Here is a 19894-nt window from a genome sequence, read left to right as displayed (position 1 = left end):
CATGCAGTCTAGACCACGGCCTGAGTCCCTTTCCGTGCGTATATTACGGCTGTAGATGGCAACAAGAGCTTGGTTTAGAGAGGGCTCCTGTTTAGCTCTTCCTAGTGTCAGTATTCACTGACATCCCGAATTCATGATGACCCTTCTGCTTCGGTCTCCCATGGCGTGGGGTGACAGGCTTTCCCTACGTGCCTTGTTGGAGCAGCTACTGAAGGCTTGTGTGTCCAGTGTGAGCTAAGCAAGCTCCCCGGCCCCCAGCCGTTGGTCGCAATGCTGCTTCTCATCCATAGAGGGCGCTGCGAACTAAGGGAGGAGAGCAGCCCCTGAGTCCAAGCGCGGCCGCTGGGCCAGGCCTCAGCTTTCTCCCTCCTTGGCTTGTGCGGCCTGGGGGGGTAGCGGCCAGAGCTGAAGGCAGAGCACCTTCTTAGTGTCAGGCAAGTTAAGGAGAAATAAGACACAAGTGGCCAAGGTGTAGGGTGGAGGTGGCCTGTCCCTGTCCCCAAGAGACACTGTGGCCATCGCCGTCACACTCAAGTGATCTGCTTTAAGTAACACTCTGCAAGACGTAACTCCGACAGCAAGACTACCTCGCCCCAGGACTCCGGTTTCGTAGGCCTGCGTTTGGACTGCGTTCACACAATGACGTTACACGGCCCATGACAGGAGGCACACATGCAAGTGGGGTGAGGACACCCCAAATCTGCGTCCCCACCTCCCGGGTGGATATGGCATCCTGATTCCCGATTTGCCTGCTCTGAGCATTTTGTTGTTTTCGTTTCATTTTTGAGACAGGGTTTCTCCGTGTAGCCCTGGCTATCCCGGACTTGCTTTGTAGACTAGGCTGGCCTCAAACTCAGAGATCCGCCTGCCTCTGCCTCTCTGAGCGCTGGGATTGCAGGGGTGCACACTGTGCCCAGCCCCTGGGCATTTCTCGTCATGGAGTTCTACACTGTGTGAACGCTTCTGTCTGATCTTGTCACTGAGTGCGTGTCTTCAGTGTCTCTCTATACTCCTGGGATGGTTCCCAGGCCGTACCCAGGGGACCTGGCCTGGCTTTTACTGGCTGCAGTGCTGGCCTTGCCACACACTGTGTCCAGCATGGACGGCACACTGTGTGTGTCCAGCACGGGTATTTTAGGTAGCCCTTCTGATGGCCTCTGCTCCGAGATGTTTCTGTGGGCCCTGCTTTGGTCACCCTGGGCTCCTCCCAGAGATTCTGTCCCCAGCATGCCTCCAGAGAAGGCCAGGCCATCATTGGCACACCAACTTCTAGCCTTCCTCAGCACCCAGTTGCCTGGGGACACAAAATCAGGCAGGCTTGGTCACCTCCTGCCCCCTCCACCTAGGCCCCACACAGTGTCCTTCGGCTTCTTGGGAACAAGTGTGTGCGTCAAGTACCAGTGCCTGCTGCAGTCCCGGTCTCAGCGTACGGCAGGCCTGTGGCCTGGTCACGACTCGGGCAGCTGGCCCAGATCACCAGAGAAGCCCCACCATGCTCAGCGCTCTGTCTCCTACCCCCTAACCCGTGCCCAAGGCCAGCCGGGTCACTGCCGTGCTGGGCGAGGCTGGGGACTGTGTCGGTGGATGTTGCTGGTTTGTCCTGTTGCCTGGGGACTCCAAGATGCCAGCTCCAGTGGCCATCTGCTGTGGCATCCCCTGGGGCCTCTAGACAGATTGGTGCCTTCTAGCCTGCCTTGTCACCTGCAACCCCTTAGGTACGATATCGGCACGATACGGCTGTTTCCAGAACGCTCTGCTACCCACACTGAAACGCTGTCCAGCTAACTCCATCCTTCCCTGCCATCCCACTTCTTGTCTCTGTGGCTCTGCTGACTCCAGGGACCTCTTGGAGTGTCTGTGTGGTGTGTGTTCTGTGTCTGGCTCGTGTCACTGAGCACTGTGTTCTGGAAGTCCCCTCCTTGGCCTCTATGACCTTACTTTAAAGTTCTACAAAAGATTTATTTATTTTGCTAGGCGAGGTGGCTCACACCTTTAATCCTAGCACTCAGGAGGCCAAGGCAGGTAGCTCTCTGAGTTCGAGGCCAGCCTGGTCTACAGAGTGAGTCCAGGACTGCCAGAGAAACCCTGTCTCAAAATAATAATAATTGTATGTATTAGTATTTTACCTACACGTGTTTGTGTACCCTTAGAGGCCATTATAGAGTCCCTGGAACCGGACTTACAGGCAGTCATGAGCCACCATGTTGGTCCTGCAAGAGCAGCCAGTGCTCAAGTGACCTGCCTCTTGAGCTCCAGACCCCATTCCTTGAAATCTATCCTTTTGTACGCTAAGTTAAAATTTTAACTGAAGGTTTGGAGGAATGGCCCAGTGGTCAAGAGTACTGGCTGCCCTTGCAGCAGAGACAGGTTTACAGCCCAGTGTAACAGGCCTCCTAACCTTAGCACAACTGATTCCATGATGGAAGTACCACCCAGGCTAGAAGCCCCGGCAAGCAGAGGCCCCGCCTGCCACGGCGGAAAGGCCTGACCCACCGAAGCCCCCCCCCCCCCCGGCCCCGTGACGGGAAACACAATGTACTTGGCTTTTGGCTTCTGTCGTTCTGTCTGGTTGAATTCTTGCTTACTGGGGTATGTCAGCTCAGGATGTGGTTTTGTGCTTAAAAACTCACCCTGAGAAGTGCTCCAGGCCACGCTGGGGTCTATGTACACACATACACAGTGACTAGTGTGGCCCCTGGCTGGCTCCCAAAGTCTTTCTTTAGCAAAACCCCGCCTGTACATCACACCACGCCGGAACCACACGGTGGCCCCTGCCGCCCCGGCCGCATGGCCCCCTGTAGCTCCAGCTCCAAGGGATGTGCGACCCTCTCCTGTCTTTCACAGAGAGCGGGCACATGTGTTGTCCAGCCACACACGCAGGCAAAGCACTCACAGAGATGACCATTTTAAATGGTAATGAAGAGAAATGTACATTGCTCTTACAGGGGAGGACCCGAGTTTGCTTCCCAGTAGGTGTGATTTTTTTTTTAAGTAGGTGCAATTTTTAATTCTACTTTATTTGGGGTTCTGAAAGCCTCTCTTTTCCAACCCACAACCCCAGATAGGAGAGAAAGGTTAGAAGGGAGAGGGGATCTTGGCCTTTTTACTTCTTACAGCTAGGTAAGGTTGTCAGGTTCTTTTGGGGCAATACTAATCTCAGTCGTCAGGATACCCAGCAGTCCAGGAACCAGCAAGGCAGCAAACGCATCAAGCGCCCTCCCCATTGCTCTCCCCCAAGCACCTTCTCCCTCTGAGCTCTAGTATTTATACCCCACAGAGTCCTCAGACTTCAGCCAACAACAGCTGGCAAAGACCACGCCCCTGCATGGGACAGTTGTCCGCTGTGGACAAAGTAAAGGACAAACTAAATCCCAGCACTTGGAATTAAAACAAAAATATGTTTACATGACATAACCGAGTTTTTACAGGAACCAAAACCTCTGTCACACCCAGTACTTGCACTGGAGGCTCACAGCCACCCGTGACTCTGGCTGGGACAATCCACGACCTCTGTCGCCTATACTCACACACAACTTAAAAATAATAGTTTTTGTTTTGTTTTTCAGACAGGGTCTCTCTGTGTAGCCCTGGCAGATCTCTGGGTTCAAGGACAGGCAGGGCTACACAGAGAAAAATCTGTCTTAACAACAAAATAAGAAATATAAAAATTTGAGGACTGAAAAAGAAATTCAGTCTAGAACGCACTCCTGGCATGAGTAAGTCCCTTGATTTGATCCCCTGCACCCACATAACCTGTGTGTTCTGGTGCCCATGTCTAACCAACCCCAGCACTTAGGAGGTGGAGGCAGGAGAATCAGGGGTTCCATACAAGAACCCCATCTCAAAAATGCAAAAGGAAAAGAAAAATTTAGGCTGGGGAGACCCAGGCTTAGGCCAGGAGTGCCACAGCCATGAGAGAGCCTTGTGGGCTAGCCTGCCCCAGCTCGTACCCCGACCCTCGGGCAGGCCCGAGTCCGAATCAGTCAGCCACTGAATCCCATGCACCCAGGGATGGAAGAAGAGCTCTGGGATGGCCGAAGCAAATGTGTTGCCTGGCAACAGCTGGCTTCTTGGTGTCAAGGGCCGCAGATGGGCTGTGGACCAGCATGGCAGGGCGCATGTCTGTACCTTGCAAGGGCCTGTTACAATCAGGGGACACAGACATCAAGCCTGTACCCACTTCCTACCGGCTGCCAGGGCCTGGCTTAGTGTCTTCTCCTATGGCCAAGCTGGCTGCAACAAGTGACTACGAGTTTAGGAACTTACAGGGCCAAGACTGGTCATCTTATGTGACTAGAGGTCACAAGTCTGACAAGGGTTAAAAAATAAGGCCGGCATGGCCAGGCCGGTCTCTCCCTGTGGTTCTGGCACTTGTCCCGGTGTGTAGAGGCCAGCAGCCATTTGTTCCCTCTTCCCGAGCGACAGCTCAGAGTCTGTGTGGCTGAGCTCTGACCCTCTGTCTCCCTTTGAGGAGATCCCCACAGTGGCACTTGGCTTCCAATATCACGGTCCCCAGCTCGTTTCTTTGCTCAAGCCCCAAGAGGTGAAGTGGCACACCCTCTCAGTACCTCATGGCACAGTAAAAAAGTCCCCACGCAGGCTCCGCATTTTGTGACACCCTACATCCCTGTCAGGACAGGCCAGTGAGGACCCGGTGACCAGGGTATCGGCCTCCCACAGCCACCTGGTGTCCATCAGAGAAGGCAGGAGCACAGCGGATTGGCCAGGCCAGGCCAGGGTGGTGGCTTTCAACCAACTGCTGAGCCAGTCCTTCCCGGGCCACGGTTACAGCCACTGTCACTCCCTTAGGGACAGTGAGTGCAATGCTGGACTCCGAGGGAGGTGGGCCTTGTGTGGTGTGACTGGTCAGGAGGATGGGGCCCCAAGGCTGCCGGGACATTCACAGCCTGGTCAGACCTCGCAGCCACAACTCCCGGGCCACGCCCACAACTCCCGGGCCACGCCCACCGCTCCAGGTCATCTCTCAAGCTCTGGCATAGGGCACGGGCAGGCCAGGGTTCCGTCCTTCCTCTGCCCAGGACTGGGACAGCGAGGTGACTCAGCCAGCAGGAAGGCTTGCTTACATCCAGTTGCATCAGACCAGCCCTGTGGCCACAAGGCAGCTCTGACTTGCATACATGCCTGTCACTCTGCTGGGGACCCCTCATTGGGCTGTTTGGGGGTTTGAGTGCTGGGCCTGGGGACTCCCTAGGTGGTCATTACCATCCTGGAGCGCTGGGTTGTGTTGGAGTTGGTGGCCGTGTATGGAGCCCCCGAGCCTGGGCTGAGAGCTTTGGGCAGGAGAGACTTAGCCCTCCGCTCAGTACAGGAAGGTGGGGATTCTGCAGTGGTCCTAGCACCAGCTGCAGGAAGCTGGGCCACCGTGCCTGCTCACACTAGCGCACGTGGACAGAATGTCTGCTGACACCAAGGAAGGTAAAACACGTGCACGCAGAGGGGGTCCGTGGGAACAGACAGCAGGGGTACACAGCCCTGAGGCTGGGAGAACGTGAGGGCCCATTCCTGTCAGCAATTCAGCCCCCCAGGACAGGGCTGCCTCAGGCTGTGGGAAGGCTGACACCAGCCTGAGCTAAGCAAAGTCCCTGCCTCAAAAAGGCAAAAAAAAAAAAGACTGGCACAGGGTGGCACATAGCTTTAATCCCAGCACCCTGGAGGCAGAGGCAGGTAGATTTCTATGAGTTCCAGGCCAGCCTGGATAACAAAGCGAGTCTAGGATAGCCAGGGCTACACAGAGAAACCCTGCCTCAAAAAAAAAAAAAAGAGAGAGAGAGAGAAAGGAAAGAAAGAAAGAAAGAAAGAAAGAAAGAAAGAGAGAAAGAAAGAGAGAAAGAAAGAGAAAAGAAAGAAAGAATAAAAGCAAACAAAAGAATCAGGGGTGGGGCTGTGGCCAGGGGAGACCTTGCCTAGACTTTCCCAGTAAGGAACCGAGAGAGTGGTGGTCAGGGTGAAGGCCCCTAGAATAACCCAGTGAGGGGTTTTGGGCATGGCCCTATCTGGTAGAAAGGTCTAGGTTCCATGCCTAACCTGATGGCAAGGAAGGAAAGAGAGCCCAGGAGCCAAGTGATACAGGAAGCTGAGGCTGTCTGCCTAGGGCCCCACCTCATTTCCTGTTTGTTCTCCCTCTGTAGTCTGAGAGTCTACTTGAACCTACTGCTCTGGTGGTCCCAGCTGGGCCTAAAGCATAGGCCAGTTTTAAGCCCCTTCCAAGAATGACTACTTTGCCTGGGATCTTGGGTTGTGGGGGGAGTAAGCCTGGGAACGTCCCGTCCCCATCCTTCCTGCCTGTCCTGGCCTCGTCTGGGACTTGATCCACCCATCACCTGGCCAGCCATGCCTAGTCTGAAGGACAGAGGAAGCAGAGGGTCCACACAAGCTTCCTACAGGCATTCCTCTCCAGAAAGCCACTGACATCCCCGTGGGGCAGAAGCTGTGCCAGCAGGGGAAGTCAGGCTGTCACCCAGCTCCCAACCCCCAGCCCGGGAGCTTGTAAACAGGCAGTTGGAGGTAGAGGCTTGACAGCAGGCTGGCGGCGTGCCCGGGCAGGGCAGGGCATGGCAGGGTGGAGTGACCAGCTCCCAGGCCCTGCCTGGTGCCTACAGGATGGCACGCCTCCTTCCTCTTTCAACTGGCTGCCCCTTCCAGATGAAAGCGTGAGGGGGTCCCTCTGAGTAACCCTGGAGACCCAACGTGACTATTTTCGTGACAGAAAACACACTTGGCTGTCAAACTCACAGAACTTCTTACACAGAATGGCAGAAGCACCCACAGGGCCCACACCCCCTACTTACAAAGGTTTAGCTTCCTGCCTGGGGAGGACTCCAGGAAGAAGGAACCAGTTTCAAGGTTCGGCTTCTCTCTGGGGTTCCTCAGTTTCCCCATTTACAGTATGGGGCTCCCGGAGGGAGTCTCAGGACCAGGCTGGGAGAGTGAGGACACTGGCTCTAGATCAGGGACCAGAAGTACCACCTCAGTCAGGCCTTTGCTAATTAGCTTTTCTTCCCAACTTCTGAGCTAAGCTGCATGGAACAAAATCCCTGACTGAGGGCTGTTTCCTGCCGTGAGTGTGAACAGCTGCCCCTGGTGGGCCACGCTTGAATGGTGCCAACCTCTGCCCCAGGGGCACATCCCAGCCTCACCCTAGGAACTTTGGTATAATGTTATGCTGGTCTCGGATTCGAAGCAGCTCTCCTCTGCCTCCAGTGCGTGTGTGTGTGTGTGTGTGTGTGTGTGTGTGTGTGTGAGCACACAGGTGGAGGTTAGTCATGGCCACTCATGGAAGTCAGTGTTCTCCAATGTGTGTGCCCCAGGAACAGACTCAAGTTGTTAAACTTCGTGGCAAAGTCCTTTAACAGGCAAGTGGAGGTCCTGCTTTGTGCCAGCCAGGAATGATTCCTCTGAAGGCCCTGCGCTGAGTTCTGTTCCTCTGCCCAAATCTGTCCAGATAATGACCCTTGAGCAGGGCTTGAACTGGAGATAAAAATCTAACAAAGACGATAAAGAGGCTTGGGAACTAGACTCGGAAGGTAAGCCCACCTGTTACTCTTGGAGAGGACCCAGGGTTCAGCCCAGCACCCACACCAGCCAGGTCACAGCAGCCTGTAACTCCGCCTCTCCGCTGGGTTTTCAGGCCTCTGCATGCATGTGTCACACGTCACTCACACAGGCGTGCACGTGTGAGAGCGCGCACACACACACACACACACACACACACGCGCGCGCGCGCGCACGCAGAAACAACAGCTTGAGGTTCCTAGCGCTCCAGCCTCACTGGGTTGGTGGTGAAAACTTGCAGACAAACCACCGTGGAGACGGAGAACCTCTTTGTGCACAGGAGCAGCCGAGCCAGCAGGCACAACTCAGCCTCCCTGTGTCCGAACCTGAATCGGGGATCCCAGCCCCTCCTGTCCCTGCTACCCCCACCAAGGGCTCCAAGGACCCAAGAGGTTCAAGAGCGAACGGAGGCCGGACGCAGGGCGGGAAGGCGCGCAGGCCAAGGGCAGCAGTATTCTAGTTCCTAAGTAAGGAGGACTTGCCCTCCTTCGGCAGCTGACGCCGGAACCCAGATCTAGGACAAGGCTCAGAACCTCCAGCAGCGCGGGTTAGAGGGACAACTGGCCTCAGCCCGAACCCTCAAGCCGTCAGTGCCCTTGGGCGCAGGCGCAAGCGAGTCACCCAGGCCCTCCACACGCCTCTCCACTCCGGCTCCCCGCCTCCCCGGATCGCGCAGCCGCACTCGAAGCCTTCCCAGGCTCCGCCCCACGGCGGGAGCGCGCAGCCGCACTGGACACTTCCTCAACGCTGCGCGCGCCACTTCCCTCGGCGCTCTCCCTCCCCACCCCCAACACACGCTCCAAGTGCGCAGCCGCGCTCGGCGCCGCCAACACGCCCCTCGCGCGGCTCCTCCGGGCGCCCCGCTAAGCTCCGCCCCGCAAGCTGGCAGCGCGCAGCCGCATTCTGCATCGCCTCCGGGCTCTCGCAGCCTCCCCCGGCGCCCCTGGAAGCTCCGCCTCCTCTGTTCTCTGAGAAGGGCGGGGACTGCGCGAGGGGGCGGGGCAACTCCGGGACCGCGCCTATAAAAGCGGCCTCGGCGGCCGCGCGCGCGGCTCCTCTCGGCTGCGGTGGCCCAGCGGAGGGGTCCGTGGTGGCGGTGGTGGCGGCGGTGGCGGCGGCGGTGGCGGCGGCGGCGGCGGCGGCGGCAGCGGCGGCGGCGGCGGTGGTGGTGGCCGCGGCGGAGGGGGCGGCGGTGGCCGCGGCGGCGTTGTTCCGCGCGCAGTCCTCGGAGCGGGGTCCGGGCTGTGCGAAATCTGGTGACGGCGCTGCGACCCCGGCTGGTGTCCGACTCCGGTGAGCGCGGCGCCAAGGGCGACATTCTCCGAGGGAGGAGGGAGTCCCGAGCCAGGCGCGGGAGCTCCGCCGAGCCCCGGCCGCCTCCGCCCGGCCGAGCGCCCGACTCAGCCTCGGCCCTTTGTCTCCTCCGCCCGCAGGGTCGCCTCCCAAGCCGCCCCCCGGGCCCCGCGACCCCTCCCCCGCTGGCGGGGCCCGGACTGAAGATGGTGCAGAAGAGAACCGCCGAACTTCAGGGCTTCCACCGTTCGTTCAAGGTGAGGGGTCCTATCCGGGGGTCTCGCTGCAGTGGCGGGTGCGAGGGATGAGCAGAGCCCACCCGGAAGGCCGGTGCTGGGCCTGGAAGGGGTGCTTGCGCTGGACTAATGCGCCGGAGGTGGCGGGGGTCAGCAGGCCTCAACCCTGTCCCCGGACGCCTATAGCTCCCTCCTCCAGGACCCCCACCCCCATCCGCAGGCTTGTGATTGGTAGCTCTGTCCCTTGCTGTCAGCCTGCTCCGGTCTTATCGCCTGTTTTCTAAGTGTGATCATAGGCGAGTCTAGTGTTTCTCTTCCCTGCAACTTCCAAGCCTGCCTTGTGCTGGTTGGGAAAGTCAGTAAACTGCAACCCGTCTTGTCTCTAACTGCCTACTAACTCTCTTCATGAACTGCCCCCGTCTCCCCTGTGATCTGTGACCTTTGCAGTCTGTCAGTCCTGCTTCCGTGTGGTCTCAGGTGAATCTTACATTTGTCCCCTGCAAGCCGGGTGCTTGTTGCAGGCTACACCCTGTCCCCAGCCGCCTAGTAGCTTTCTCCTCCAGAACTCCCCCCCCCAACTCCCCTGGCAGGCATGTGATTGGTGGCCCCGTGTTCCCTTGTAGTCAGTCTGATCACAGCCCTGCGCTCCCACCCCACTTGCCGTCTGTGGTCCCACCCTTTCTCTGTTGGCCTCGGTCTGGTTGGGGGGGGCGTGTCAGCAGGCCACAGCCCCGTTCACAGCTGCCTTAGCTCCCTCCCCAGGTTGGCTTATGATCAGTGGCTCTGTGTTCCTTGCAGTCTCTCAGCCTCGTCTTCCCCAGTATATAGTCCCAGGGGAGCCCCGAGTCTGTCCACTGTGGTCTCCAATCTGACCATGTGCTGGTCGGTTGGGATCTGCGGGCTGAAGTCTTGTGGAGGAACCCCTGCGGGTGTGCTGCAACCCCCAACCTGGTGGTGGCCTATGGACGACCTTCCCTCAAGACACCCCAGGCCCAAAGTGTTATTTCCTGTCAGAACAGGAAGTTTCTGCAGTGTTATTAATAGTGGCTGATTGAGTCTTGTCTTAGATGAGTGGATCTGGGGCTGGCAAAGGTGAGCAGGTGCTAGGCAGAGCCCCCTCCCATGGGATCTGGCATAAGGGACGCAGTGATGTCAGCCTGCCCACCCCATGGGGAAGGCTGGATTATGTAATGGCTTCCTGGGGCAGGGACCTGTTGCCCTGTAGAGAGGGCAGGAGCGTGTCTGTGTGCATGCCTGCGCCCCTGTGGGAGGAGTGCACAGATAGGGAAGAATTCCCAGGCCTGTCCAGCCAGTGCCCCTGGCCGACTGCCCAACCCCTGCCCCAAATGCCTGTTATCCTTGGCCAGCTGCTTTGGGGCTGAGCAGGAATGAGAGCTAGATCTAAGAATGTCACCTACATTGTTTTTTGCCCTCCTGGGGCTTTGTGTGAGCCTAGACGGGGTCAGCAAGGCCACTAAAGCAAGCCCTAGCTTTCTGGATGGTTCCAGCCGCCTCCCGGCAGGCCTGCTGACTCAAGGCCCTTGGCCAGATCCAGGGGAGGCTGGCTGGACCAGGCTGGACTGCCCACACAGCACTTGGGACTGCAGACTGCCCTCTGCGTGGCCACTGTGCAGCGCTGCGCAGAGCTGGGACTGTGGGGAAATTCGGCTGGTAGGTAGCCCTGCAGGTGGCCTGGGGCTAGTCCCCAGAGGAATCCCCCTCCTGGAACTCCACCCCATGTGGCTGCATCCTTGGAGGCAGGCCACTGCTCCTCAAGTGCCCTCAGTCGGCAGCTGGGCAGAGAGGAACAGCTGCCAGTCCTGCTGGGCTTATTTACCTAGTTTTCTGTTTTTCTTTCTGGCATTCAAAAGGCGCTGGGGATGGAGCCTGGGGCCTTATGCCTGCTAGACAGATGCTCTACAAACTCAGCTGCAGCCCAGCCCTAGTTTCCTGTCTTTAATGTACAGATTGGGAGACTGTCTGGTGGCCCCTGGGGGTCTCCCTACGAGGATGTGGTCCTGCTGCTCTCCTTGTGCAGGGTTCTGGCTGGCTCTTGTGTCCTAGTCTTTTCAGCTGAAGACTGGGACAAGCAGGTGGGGACAGCAGCCTCCCGTTTCTCGCCCTGTGACAATCCACCCAGAGGAAGGTCACCAGGCTGAGGTCATGGAGCAGGTGCCCTGCCTAGCCTTTGATCTCAAACTTGGCTCACCTTCCTTTCCACTTGCTCACCAACCCCCTGCCTTGTGTGCTGCAGGTGGCTGCCCTGGGCCTTCCAGGCACCAAGGTTTTTCAAAGCACTGGGTGTGGGTGCCTTCTTCCCCATGGCCTGCTAGGATGCCCCCTTTCCTGCCAGCCTCCTAGCGATTCTCTGCTGGAGGCAGGACAGCTTGCAAGGTTGTTTCTACATTGCTGTTGGTCTGCCTCTGGTCTCCAGGTATCTAGTTCCTTCTGCTGTAGCCCTTTGGGGTCCCCCTAGGGTATTGTGGATAGACTTTTCTCTTGTCAGCTCCTCCCACTGTGGATATCCAGAGAGAGGCATGGCTTAACCCAGGTTCCTCGTACCCATGCCTTCTTCTCTGGATGGGTTGCTCACTCAGAAACTGGGGTGTGCCTCAGTTTCTAATCTTGCAGACCCAGGTGCCAGCAGCACCCATTATGAAGAAATGTTGTATTTCAGCATGCTCCTGTCCAAACCAGGAGGTTTCTCTGGCCTTCAGCTCTCACCTTCCCTGGTCAGTCTTAAGACCTTCCGCCCATCTGGCAGCTGTGTCCTTTGGTGTCCTACTTGAACTATAGGTATGAATTTGAACCCTGACCACCCTAAAAAGGGTCCTTAGACATTGCAGGCTGTGGATGGGTCAGGGCCCTAGACACTCATACCAATGGGTACCTTGCTTGTGAGCCCCCCTTGCCACCGGCTATGTGTACGAAATTGGTGACTCCAAGGGTTGTCAGTCCTTAGGAGACAGGAGGCTTTGGAGACATGGAGCAAGTTAATAAGGTGCCATGTATACAAAAATGCTCCCTACCCATGACCTCCAGAGCCTCCCAGACGTCAGGCACTGTTTTTACTTTTGTGGAGGTGAGAGCACGCACATGCATAGGGAAAAGTGGTGTCCTGTGCTACAGGGAAACTGAGCTCCAGAACCTAAGGGTGTGGCCAGAGCTAGCCTAGGAAGCTGTGGGAAAACAAGCTGCCAGCCTGCCACCGCCACCGCCTTTGATCCCACGCCGGTCCCTGAGGTCAGCCCTCAGTCAGCTGGCTGGACAGGCGTCCCATGCTACCCATGAGCAGACAGGGCAGGCCATGTGGCTTAGACTTCCTGTCACTCAGCCCTGGGCTTGGAGAGGAAGGTCATGTTCCTCACAGTCAGGCGACGGGGTCACTTGGCGCAGTTGCACATGGTTGCTTAATTCTCCGTGGGGCGTCCCTGGCCTCCTCCCACCCCATACCAGTCACAGGAGCAGCTGATGGCCATGTGGCCTAGTAGCTCCTGCTGAAACCCCAGAGTTGGGATTCCGTGGCCTCTCAGGGACTCTGAAGTACTCCTAAGAAAGCCCACATGCTGAGTGAGGAGAGGGTCGGTCACAGGCTATTGCACCCTGAATGCCCATTGGGTGTCCAAGACCCTCGGGTGTCCAGTTGCTCTTGGCCTCAGCGCTGTGATGGAGTGATCGTTTGTTGCTGCATACTGGGGATTCCGGCAGAACCACCCAAGCATTTATCCCCAACAGGGGCAGAATCCTTTCGAGCTGGCCTTCTCCTTAGACCCTGCCCAGCACGGGGACACTGACTTCAGCCCACAGTGTGAGGCCCGACCTGGTGAGCAGCTGGGAGGCGGGCAGGACATGGGGGGTCTCTGTGGGGAGCTAGGCTAGGCCAGACTACACACCATCTGGGTCTCTGTCCTCTGCAGACATGCCCTCCAGCCAGCCCATCGACATCCCGGATGCCAAGAAGAGAGGCCGGAAAAAGAAGCGCTGTCGGGCCACAGATAGCTTCTCGGGCAGGTTCGAAGGTGAGTGGAGAAGGGTGCTGCTCCTGCCGGGGAGGGGACCCCGGGCTACTGTCCCTCACCTCTCCTTTCACGCCCTAGATGTCTACCAGCTTCAGGAGGATGTGCTGGGGGAAGGGGCCCATGCGCGTGTGCAGACCTGTGTCAATCTGATCACCAACCAGGAGTATGCTGTCAAGGTAAGCTGGGGCCCGCCCCCAGATGACAGCCTTGGAAAACCAGTATCTAAAAATGGCCCCAAGACTTGTGACTCAGGCCACCTGGGAGTCCAGATCAGACCTAGAGTCACAGAAAGGCACGATGACAGCTGGTCCTTGTCCCCTCCAGTATGGCTGTTGAGGGTTGGAAGCCTCTGTCAGAGCATGCTGGCCTGCCTGTTTCTACGGCTGGTCCTCTGCCTCAGAGGAGGACTGGCCTGAAGGAGGGGTACAGAAATTGAAATGCTGCCGCAGCACGTGAGTCCTAAGAAGCTGTGCACCTGGAGAAACCCAGTACAGATCCTCCAGAGAGTCCTGTGTGCCCTTTCCCTCCTGTGTGTTCCTAGAGCCCTGACAGGCCCTGGTGTAGCCTGATGACCTTGTAGGGCCAGCCAGTCCTCCTGTGGCTGCAGGAGGAAGAAAGGGGGAGTCAGGGTGTCAGAGCAGTAGTCCTGTCCCTGGGTGTTCCCAGGCAGGTGTCTAGCTGACTGCTTTCCTCCTAGCGACCCTTGCAGGGCAGCCTTGTCGCTTGTCATCGACAGCTAGGGAAGCTGAAGCCTAGAGGGGACAGGTAGCCTGACTTGTGTTTGCTATGTGGTGGCTTTCCATTGGTGGGTGCCTGGGACCTGGGGTCCTCCTGGTGATGTCCCCAGTGATGATTGACACCTGGGGGTAAAGGGACGGGCTGGTGTCAGCATAGGACATGGCAAGGGCCGAGGATGGGATGGCTAGAGAACGTTAGAAGTACCTGGTGGCACAGGCTCACTGTGGGAGGACACCAGGGAAGGCCACTCAACTGTTGGAGAGAGAGACGTTTCTGTGGCGCTGTCCCCAGCCTCTGCAAGGGCGGGGCTGAGATTTATTAGCATCATCTAGAGTTTGGTCTGCCCTTCAGATCTGGCTCTTAGTGATGGGAGGCCCCTTTCTGGAGGCCCCTTGGTGTCTGTTTGTTACCAGGCACCCTGGTAGTATCCTGGCAGTGGGACCCTGCCCTTCCACCTGCTGAGTGAGGGGCGTGAGGGGCGTGAGGCTGTTAACCCGGGACAAGAGAGCCAGGGATCCTGGGACTCCTGAGAGCAAAGATTCTCTAGAAGAAATGCCTTCTGGGCCTTCCATCTACTGGGTGCAGTGGGGCCGGCTTCCTGAAGTTTGAGTCCACTGGTCTAAGCCAGATCCAGGCTAATGGAGCCAGTTTCCCGATCTGGTCTGGAGTAGAAGAGGCAGGACTTGGTGTGATAACTGGCTGGGCCAGCAGCCAGGGGCCAGAGAGCCACCTTGTTGCATGGGTCATGTGAGAGCTGGCACTGCTTGGCCCTGCCCTTCCTGGGGCAGGTGTGGCAGCCACTTATGGAGGGGCTCCTGGGCGAGGGTGAAGAACTCCTCCTTGCCTGAGCCCCCCCTGAGCAACAGGGTGCCCTGCCCATGCTGACGCTGCAGTCTGACTTCTAACAAATTCCAGGCCCACGGCAGTTCATGTAGTGTCCGGGTGGCCGGTCAGGGGCTTGGGGACACCTCGCAGGCGGCCTCTGGGCAGCCTGTCCAGGTGCTGTGTCCCCCCCTGCATTGCAGATCATTGAGAAGCAGCTGGGCCACATCCGCAGCAGGGTGTTCCGGGAAGTGGAGATGCTGTACCAGTGCCAGGGACACAGGTAAGGAGGCTCGCCCGGGCCATCCGTCCAGAGTCCACGTCAGCAGGGCACAGGCTGGCCTTCGCCAGGGAAACAGGCTTTCGATGGGCGCACGGCACCATGGGGATGTTACCTCCCGTGCTGGGCAGCAGGTGATGGGGCCTCAGGATGCCTTGGTTTCTTCCCTCCCAACTCAGGAACGTTCTCGAGTTGATCGAGTTCTTTGAGGAGGAGGACCGTTTCTACCTGGTGTTTGAGAAGATGCGTGGCGGTAGGTACTGCTGGGGGTGGAGTGGTGGCTGGGCAGCATAAGAAAGGACCCTCCGTGGGCTGGACCTCCTGTCCCGACGGAGGGCCGGGGCAATGGGAGGTTGCCGGTTTACAGAGGTGATGTAGCTCTCTCCCCTGGCCTGCACCACAGGGTCCATTCTGAGCCATATCCATAGAAGGCGTCACTTTAACGAACTGGAGGCCAGTGTGGTGGTGCAGGACGTTGCCAGTGCCCTGGACTTCCTGCATAACAAAGGTGTGGTGGGCTGGGGGTGCCCCCAGGCCCGGGTGCTTTAGAGGTACCCGCTCCTAACTCCCTGCTCCACCTCCCAGGCATTGCCCACAGGGACCTGAAGCCAGAGAACATTCTGTGTGAGCACCCCAACCAGGTGAGTTGTCTGAACTCCACCCCACCCAGGCTCTGGCACACCCTTCCCCTGCGAGGGAGCGGCGATGGGGAGGGAGCATGAGGGGCTCTCACGATGCCTGTCCGCCCCCAGGTCTCCCCCGTGAAGATCTGCGACTTCGACCTTGGCAGTGGCATCAAACTCAATGGAGACTGCTCCCCCATCTCCACGCCGGAGCTGCTCACCCCGGTGAGGGCGGTGGGAAAGGCAGGGCAGCCGACGGGCACTGGGCTCAGGTGCCAGGCCGGCTCTGCAGCTTTCCGCCGCCAGCTTGGCCTTCCGCTTAGCAACAGCAGCTGGTTGGCTGGGCGGGGCTGGGGTGTGGTCAGGCCCATCACCTGCTCATGCATCAGCAGTCTTTGATTGGCCGGAGCCGGGTCCTCCTGACTTGTGCCTGCCCCACAGTGCGGGTCAGCGGAGTACATGGCCCCAGAGGTGGTGGAGGCCTTCAGTGAGGAGGCCAGCATCTACGACAAGCGCTGCGACCTGTGGAGCCTGGGCGTCATCCTCTACATCCTGCTCAGTGGCTATCCGCCCTTCGTGGGCCACTGTGGCAGCGACTGTGGCTGGGACCGCGGGGAGGCCTGCCCTGCCTGCCAGGTGCGCCCTGTCTGAGTCCCCTCCCCATCCTGCACTGGGCCTTGTTTCTGGGCTCCCTAGTATGAGAAGTGCCGTGCTGGCCCAGGAGCCAGGACCCCAGACCTTTTTCCTTATTATTTGCATATGTTCTGCCTGCCTGTATGTGTATGCACCATATGAGTGCCTGCTACTTGAGGGGCCCAGAGCAGCATTGGGTGCTATAGGACTGGAGTTACAGATATAGCAGCTATGTGGGTGCTGAGAATCAAATTTGAACCCTCTGCAAGAGCAGCCAGTGATCTAACCACTGAACAGTTGTCTGTTTGGCCCTGTCCATCTGGTCTTGGGACCATCTCCAGTGCCCCTCATATTCTCCCCCTGTGCTTATCCCCACCCCGTTAGGGCATCTGAATGGGTCCATGTCTGTTTTGGGGTGACTCTTCCCCACCCCCATCCCCAGAACATGCTGTTTGAAAGCATCCAGGAGGGGAAGTACGAATTCCCTGACAAGGACTGGGCCCACATCTCCTTCGCTGCCAAAGACCTCATCTCCAAGCTGCTGGTCCGAGATGCCAAGCAGAGGCTGAGTGCTGCCCAAGTCCTGCAGCACCCCTGGGTGCAGGGGGTGAGCCTTGGGGCCTGAGGAGGGGAGGAAGCAGGTTACCCAGCTTCATCTGCTGGCCTTGGGCTTTCAGCAAGCCTATAAGAAGGGCCTAGCATGGCGGCTGGGAGTGGTTCCCCACGGGGCTTGCAAGCACCCTCCCTGCCCAGCTGAGAACTCAGCAGGCTATCTGGGGCTGGCCACCCCAGTGAGGCCCCGCCCCTCCAGGCAGCTTGCTTTCTTAATGCTGAGAGTCCCCAGGTTAGCGGGGCTCACAGTGGCTCACACCCCTTCTGGGGACAGTCTGCAGAAGGCACATGCAGACTGAGGATCTATGGGTGGGTCTGCTGATGGCGAATACTTGGGCTAGCATCGGCAGGACCCTCAAATGCCCTCTGACCCCTGCCCCTGCCCTGCCTTCTTCTTACAGTGTGCGCCAGAGAACACCCTGCCAACACCCTTGGTTCTGCAGAGGTGAGGCCTGGGGTCTTGAGTCAGGAATGTGTTTGGGTTTTTATTTTCCTGGGATGCTAGGGGCTCCTAAGCTGTAGCCCCGCGAATGCTCAGCAAGTACCTTAGCACTGAGCCCCTTGGGGTGTTAGGGCCACAGAAGCCTAAGTGGGACCAGGCTCCTGAGCTTTTGTGGTGTACAAGTTGGGGTCTTGGTGCAGAAGGGCCTGGAGTTGGGGTGGGCGCCTCCAGAGGGCTGCAGAGAAGGGCACACTCTTGTGACAGTCCCCCATCCTGTCCCCAGGAACAGCTGTGCCAAAGACCTCACGTCCTTTGCAGCTGAGGCCATTGCCATGAACCGGCAGCTGGCCCAGTGCGAGGAGGACGCCGGGCAGGACCAGCCTGTGGTCATCAGAGCTACCTCACGCTGCCTGCAGCTGTCCCCGCCCTCGCAGTCCAAGCTGGCCCAGAGGCGCCAGAGGGCTAGCCTGTCGGCCGTCCCGGTGGTCCTGGTGGGGGATCGTGCGTGACCCCACCCCCTTGTACATACGCCCCGTGGGCCTGAAGGCTAGGGACCTGGACGCCCTTGCTGTCCCAGGCCCCGGCTCAGCTGGGTCCTGCTAGCGGTGTAGGGATCTGTTGAGAGGTGTTTTCTTTTTCTCCCCTCCTCACCCTGCCCCCGCCTACTTGGCTTTGTTTTGTTTGTGTTCCTTTTGCCGCTATTGAAAGCAAGTGCCCAGAGGAGGGCGGAGGGTTCAGCCATGCCATGCGGCCTGCACCCCGCGATGCTCGCCTGTCAACTGTGAAGGTCCTGCCACCTGCGCCCCCACCTCCACTCCAGCCACTCTGCTGTCTTCCAGGGCTGGGGGTCCCGCAGGGTCAGCACCCACACCTCTCCCTAACCCTCAGTATTGTCAGGGACAGGTCCTCCTGTGAGCACAGTCTTTCTGTCTCCCCAACAGAGCACCCTTGGGTCTGGGGCAGGGGCTCTCTGTCTTGGATAGAGACCTCTGGGGCAGGTGGATAGGGACAGCATACTTGACTGATCCCTAGTCCCCAAGGGACCTGCTGTGTCCCCTAGAGGGTTGACAATCAGAAGCCCCTCCCAGGCTGCTTAGCTCCTTCCCCTGGGACAGGCCTGTTGCTCCCAACCCCAGTTCCCAGGGGCAGAGATGGAGGGGGACCCTGCAACTAGCTAGCTTCATCGGGGCAGGAGAGGTGCTGGACAAGGCCCGCATCAGCAAACATGGGGTCCCCATATGTCTCCCCATCCAGGGCACCTGAGTGCCCTTCTCAGGGCTCAGCCTGACCACGGCCGCTTCCTGCCCCATGGCATCCCTGGGTCTGGGGTTTCTTTAAGCCCTCCCGGCTGCTTCTGTTACCCAGAGCTGCAGCCACACCCATGAGTCCCTCACCTTCCCTAGGGTCTGCCTGCTTTCAGGGTCAAAGCTGCCTTGGCCTCTCACTGGGCACCCAGGAAAGGCTGGGAAGGGGTGTGGTGAGCATGCAGTGTCCAAACCTAACTGCCCGAGGCCTGCGGACTGTTCTAGCCACGAACTACTATGCAATACGAGTTCCCACTTTCTCCATGGCCCTGCTGGTCAGGGGCGGCTGCCGGGGCCAGGCCACCCTGCCCTGCAGCTGCTCTGCTCAGGTGTCTACAGGGCAGCCCCTGGCCTCAGAAGTCCTTGGTCAGGGTTGTTTGTCACATTTAGTTTAGGTTTTTTAGATTTGACTTGCTTCCCTGTGCTTGAAGAGTACTTGAATGTTGGGGTCTGGTGGGCGGGGCCACTGCCCAGCTCCCTGCTCCCCTCTCATAGGATCGTCACAGTAGGGTGACATGCCATCGGTCCTGCCCTGCCTGCCTCTGTGGACACATTTCCAAAGACGCCCGGGAGGCTGGGGTCCCGCCAGGCGCCCTAGTTTCACTCCTCGGCATGACTCGGCTGTTGGGCGCCTGACTGGACAGTGGGCATCAGTGGGCCCTCCTGCGGGCAGGGCTGTCTTTCCCTCTGTCCCTCCAGGCCTGACCTGGAGGGCAGGTCGGACCCTTAACTGTGAATGAGCTATCCTGGGTGGCTTGGCCACAGACCATGCTGAAACCTGGAGACCCTGTTGCAGAGTGGGGGCATGCAAGCACTTTCAGCTCCATCGACCAGGTGACCCGACCACTCTGGACTCCTTTCTCACCGCCTGTCAACGCCAGGATTTTGTATTCTGTTTTGTAAGGATTTAATAAAAGTCATTTAAAAATCTCTGTGTAGTGACGGCAGCAGAGGTTGCTGCCTGCAGGTCCTGAGTCACTGCTTCACCGCACACCCCTCTGGATGGGTCCCAGGGAGGTGACATCACCCGAGGGAAGCACAAGCTAAAGAAAAACAAGCTTTGGGCCAGGCAGGCAGGGACCCAGAGGGGTGGCCTTAGGTGCCTGAGGGTGGGTGGTCTGGAGCAGGGCTTGCCTCTGAGGGTGTGGGGTCTCCCACAGCCCAGGCTGACCTCAAGCCCTGTGTAGTGGCTAAGGACCCTGAATATCCTGGTCCTTTCACCTTCACCTCCAAGATGCCGGGGTGACAGCCTCCACACTGGGTTTGTGGCCCGTGACCAGGGCGACCAGACTTGATTTCAGCCCAGTCAGGGACTCATGG

At 58.5% G+C, this 19894-nt stretch overlaps 1 protein-coding gene across 2 annotated transcripts; it reads left to right on the top strand.

Moving 5' to 3' along the window:
* Positions 1 to 8691: 8691 nt before the first annotated feature.
* Positions 8692 to 19504, top strand: Mknk2 (MAPK interacting serine/threonine kinase 2). Of its 2 annotated transcripts, XM_021648864.2 has the most exons (14): positions 8695 to 8865; positions 9006 to 9122; positions 12837 to 12924; positions 13019 to 13120; positions 13199 to 13296; positions 14884 to 14963; positions 15140 to 15213; positions 15364 to 15468; positions 15546 to 15601; positions 15713 to 15808; positions 16025 to 16219; positions 16659 to 16823; positions 17230 to 17273; positions 17554 to 19504. In XM_021648864.2, exons 2-14 carry the CDS (start codon positions 9072 to 9074, stop codon positions 17777 to 17779), a joined length of 1380 nt encoding a protein of 459 aa, XP_021504539.1. In that variant the 5' UTR covers positions 8695 to 8865; positions 9006 to 9071; the 3' UTR covers positions 17780 to 19504. The 2 variants fall into 2 exon arrangements, with proteins under 2 accessions (XP_021504540.1, XP_021504539.1); XM_021648865.2 differs by lacking the exon at positions 16659 to 16823 and having other exon boundaries at positions 8692 to 8865.
* The last annotated feature ends 390 nt before the right edge of the window (positions 19505 to 19894 follow it).

This window comes from Meriones unguiculatus, chromosome 17 (genome assembly GCF_030254825.1).
Source record: "Meriones unguiculatus strain TT.TT164.6M chromosome 17, Bangor_MerUng_6.1, whole genome shotgun sequence".
Classification (NCBI taxonomy): domain Eukaryota; kingdom Metazoa; phylum Chordata; class Mammalia; order Rodentia; family Muridae; genus Meriones; species Meriones unguiculatus.
Note: the sequence above shows the minus strand (reverse complement) of the source record. Positions and strands in the feature narration are given on the sequence as shown.

Excerpts from the sequence above, each read along its gene's own strand:
- Mknk2 (XM_021648864.2), top strand. The coding sequence starts at position 9,072 with ATGGTGCAGAAGAGAACCGCCGAACTTCAGGGCTTCCACCGTTCGTTC. Across the intron at positions 15,469-15,545 it reads GGACTTCCTGCATAACAAAG|GCATTGCCCACAGGGACCTG; the intron begins GTGTGGTGGGCT and ends TCCACCTCCCAG. Across the intron at positions 16,220-16,658 it reads AGGCCTGCCCTGCCTGCCAG|AACATGCTGTTTGAAAGCAT; the intron begins GTGCGCCCTGTC and ends CCCCATCCCCAG.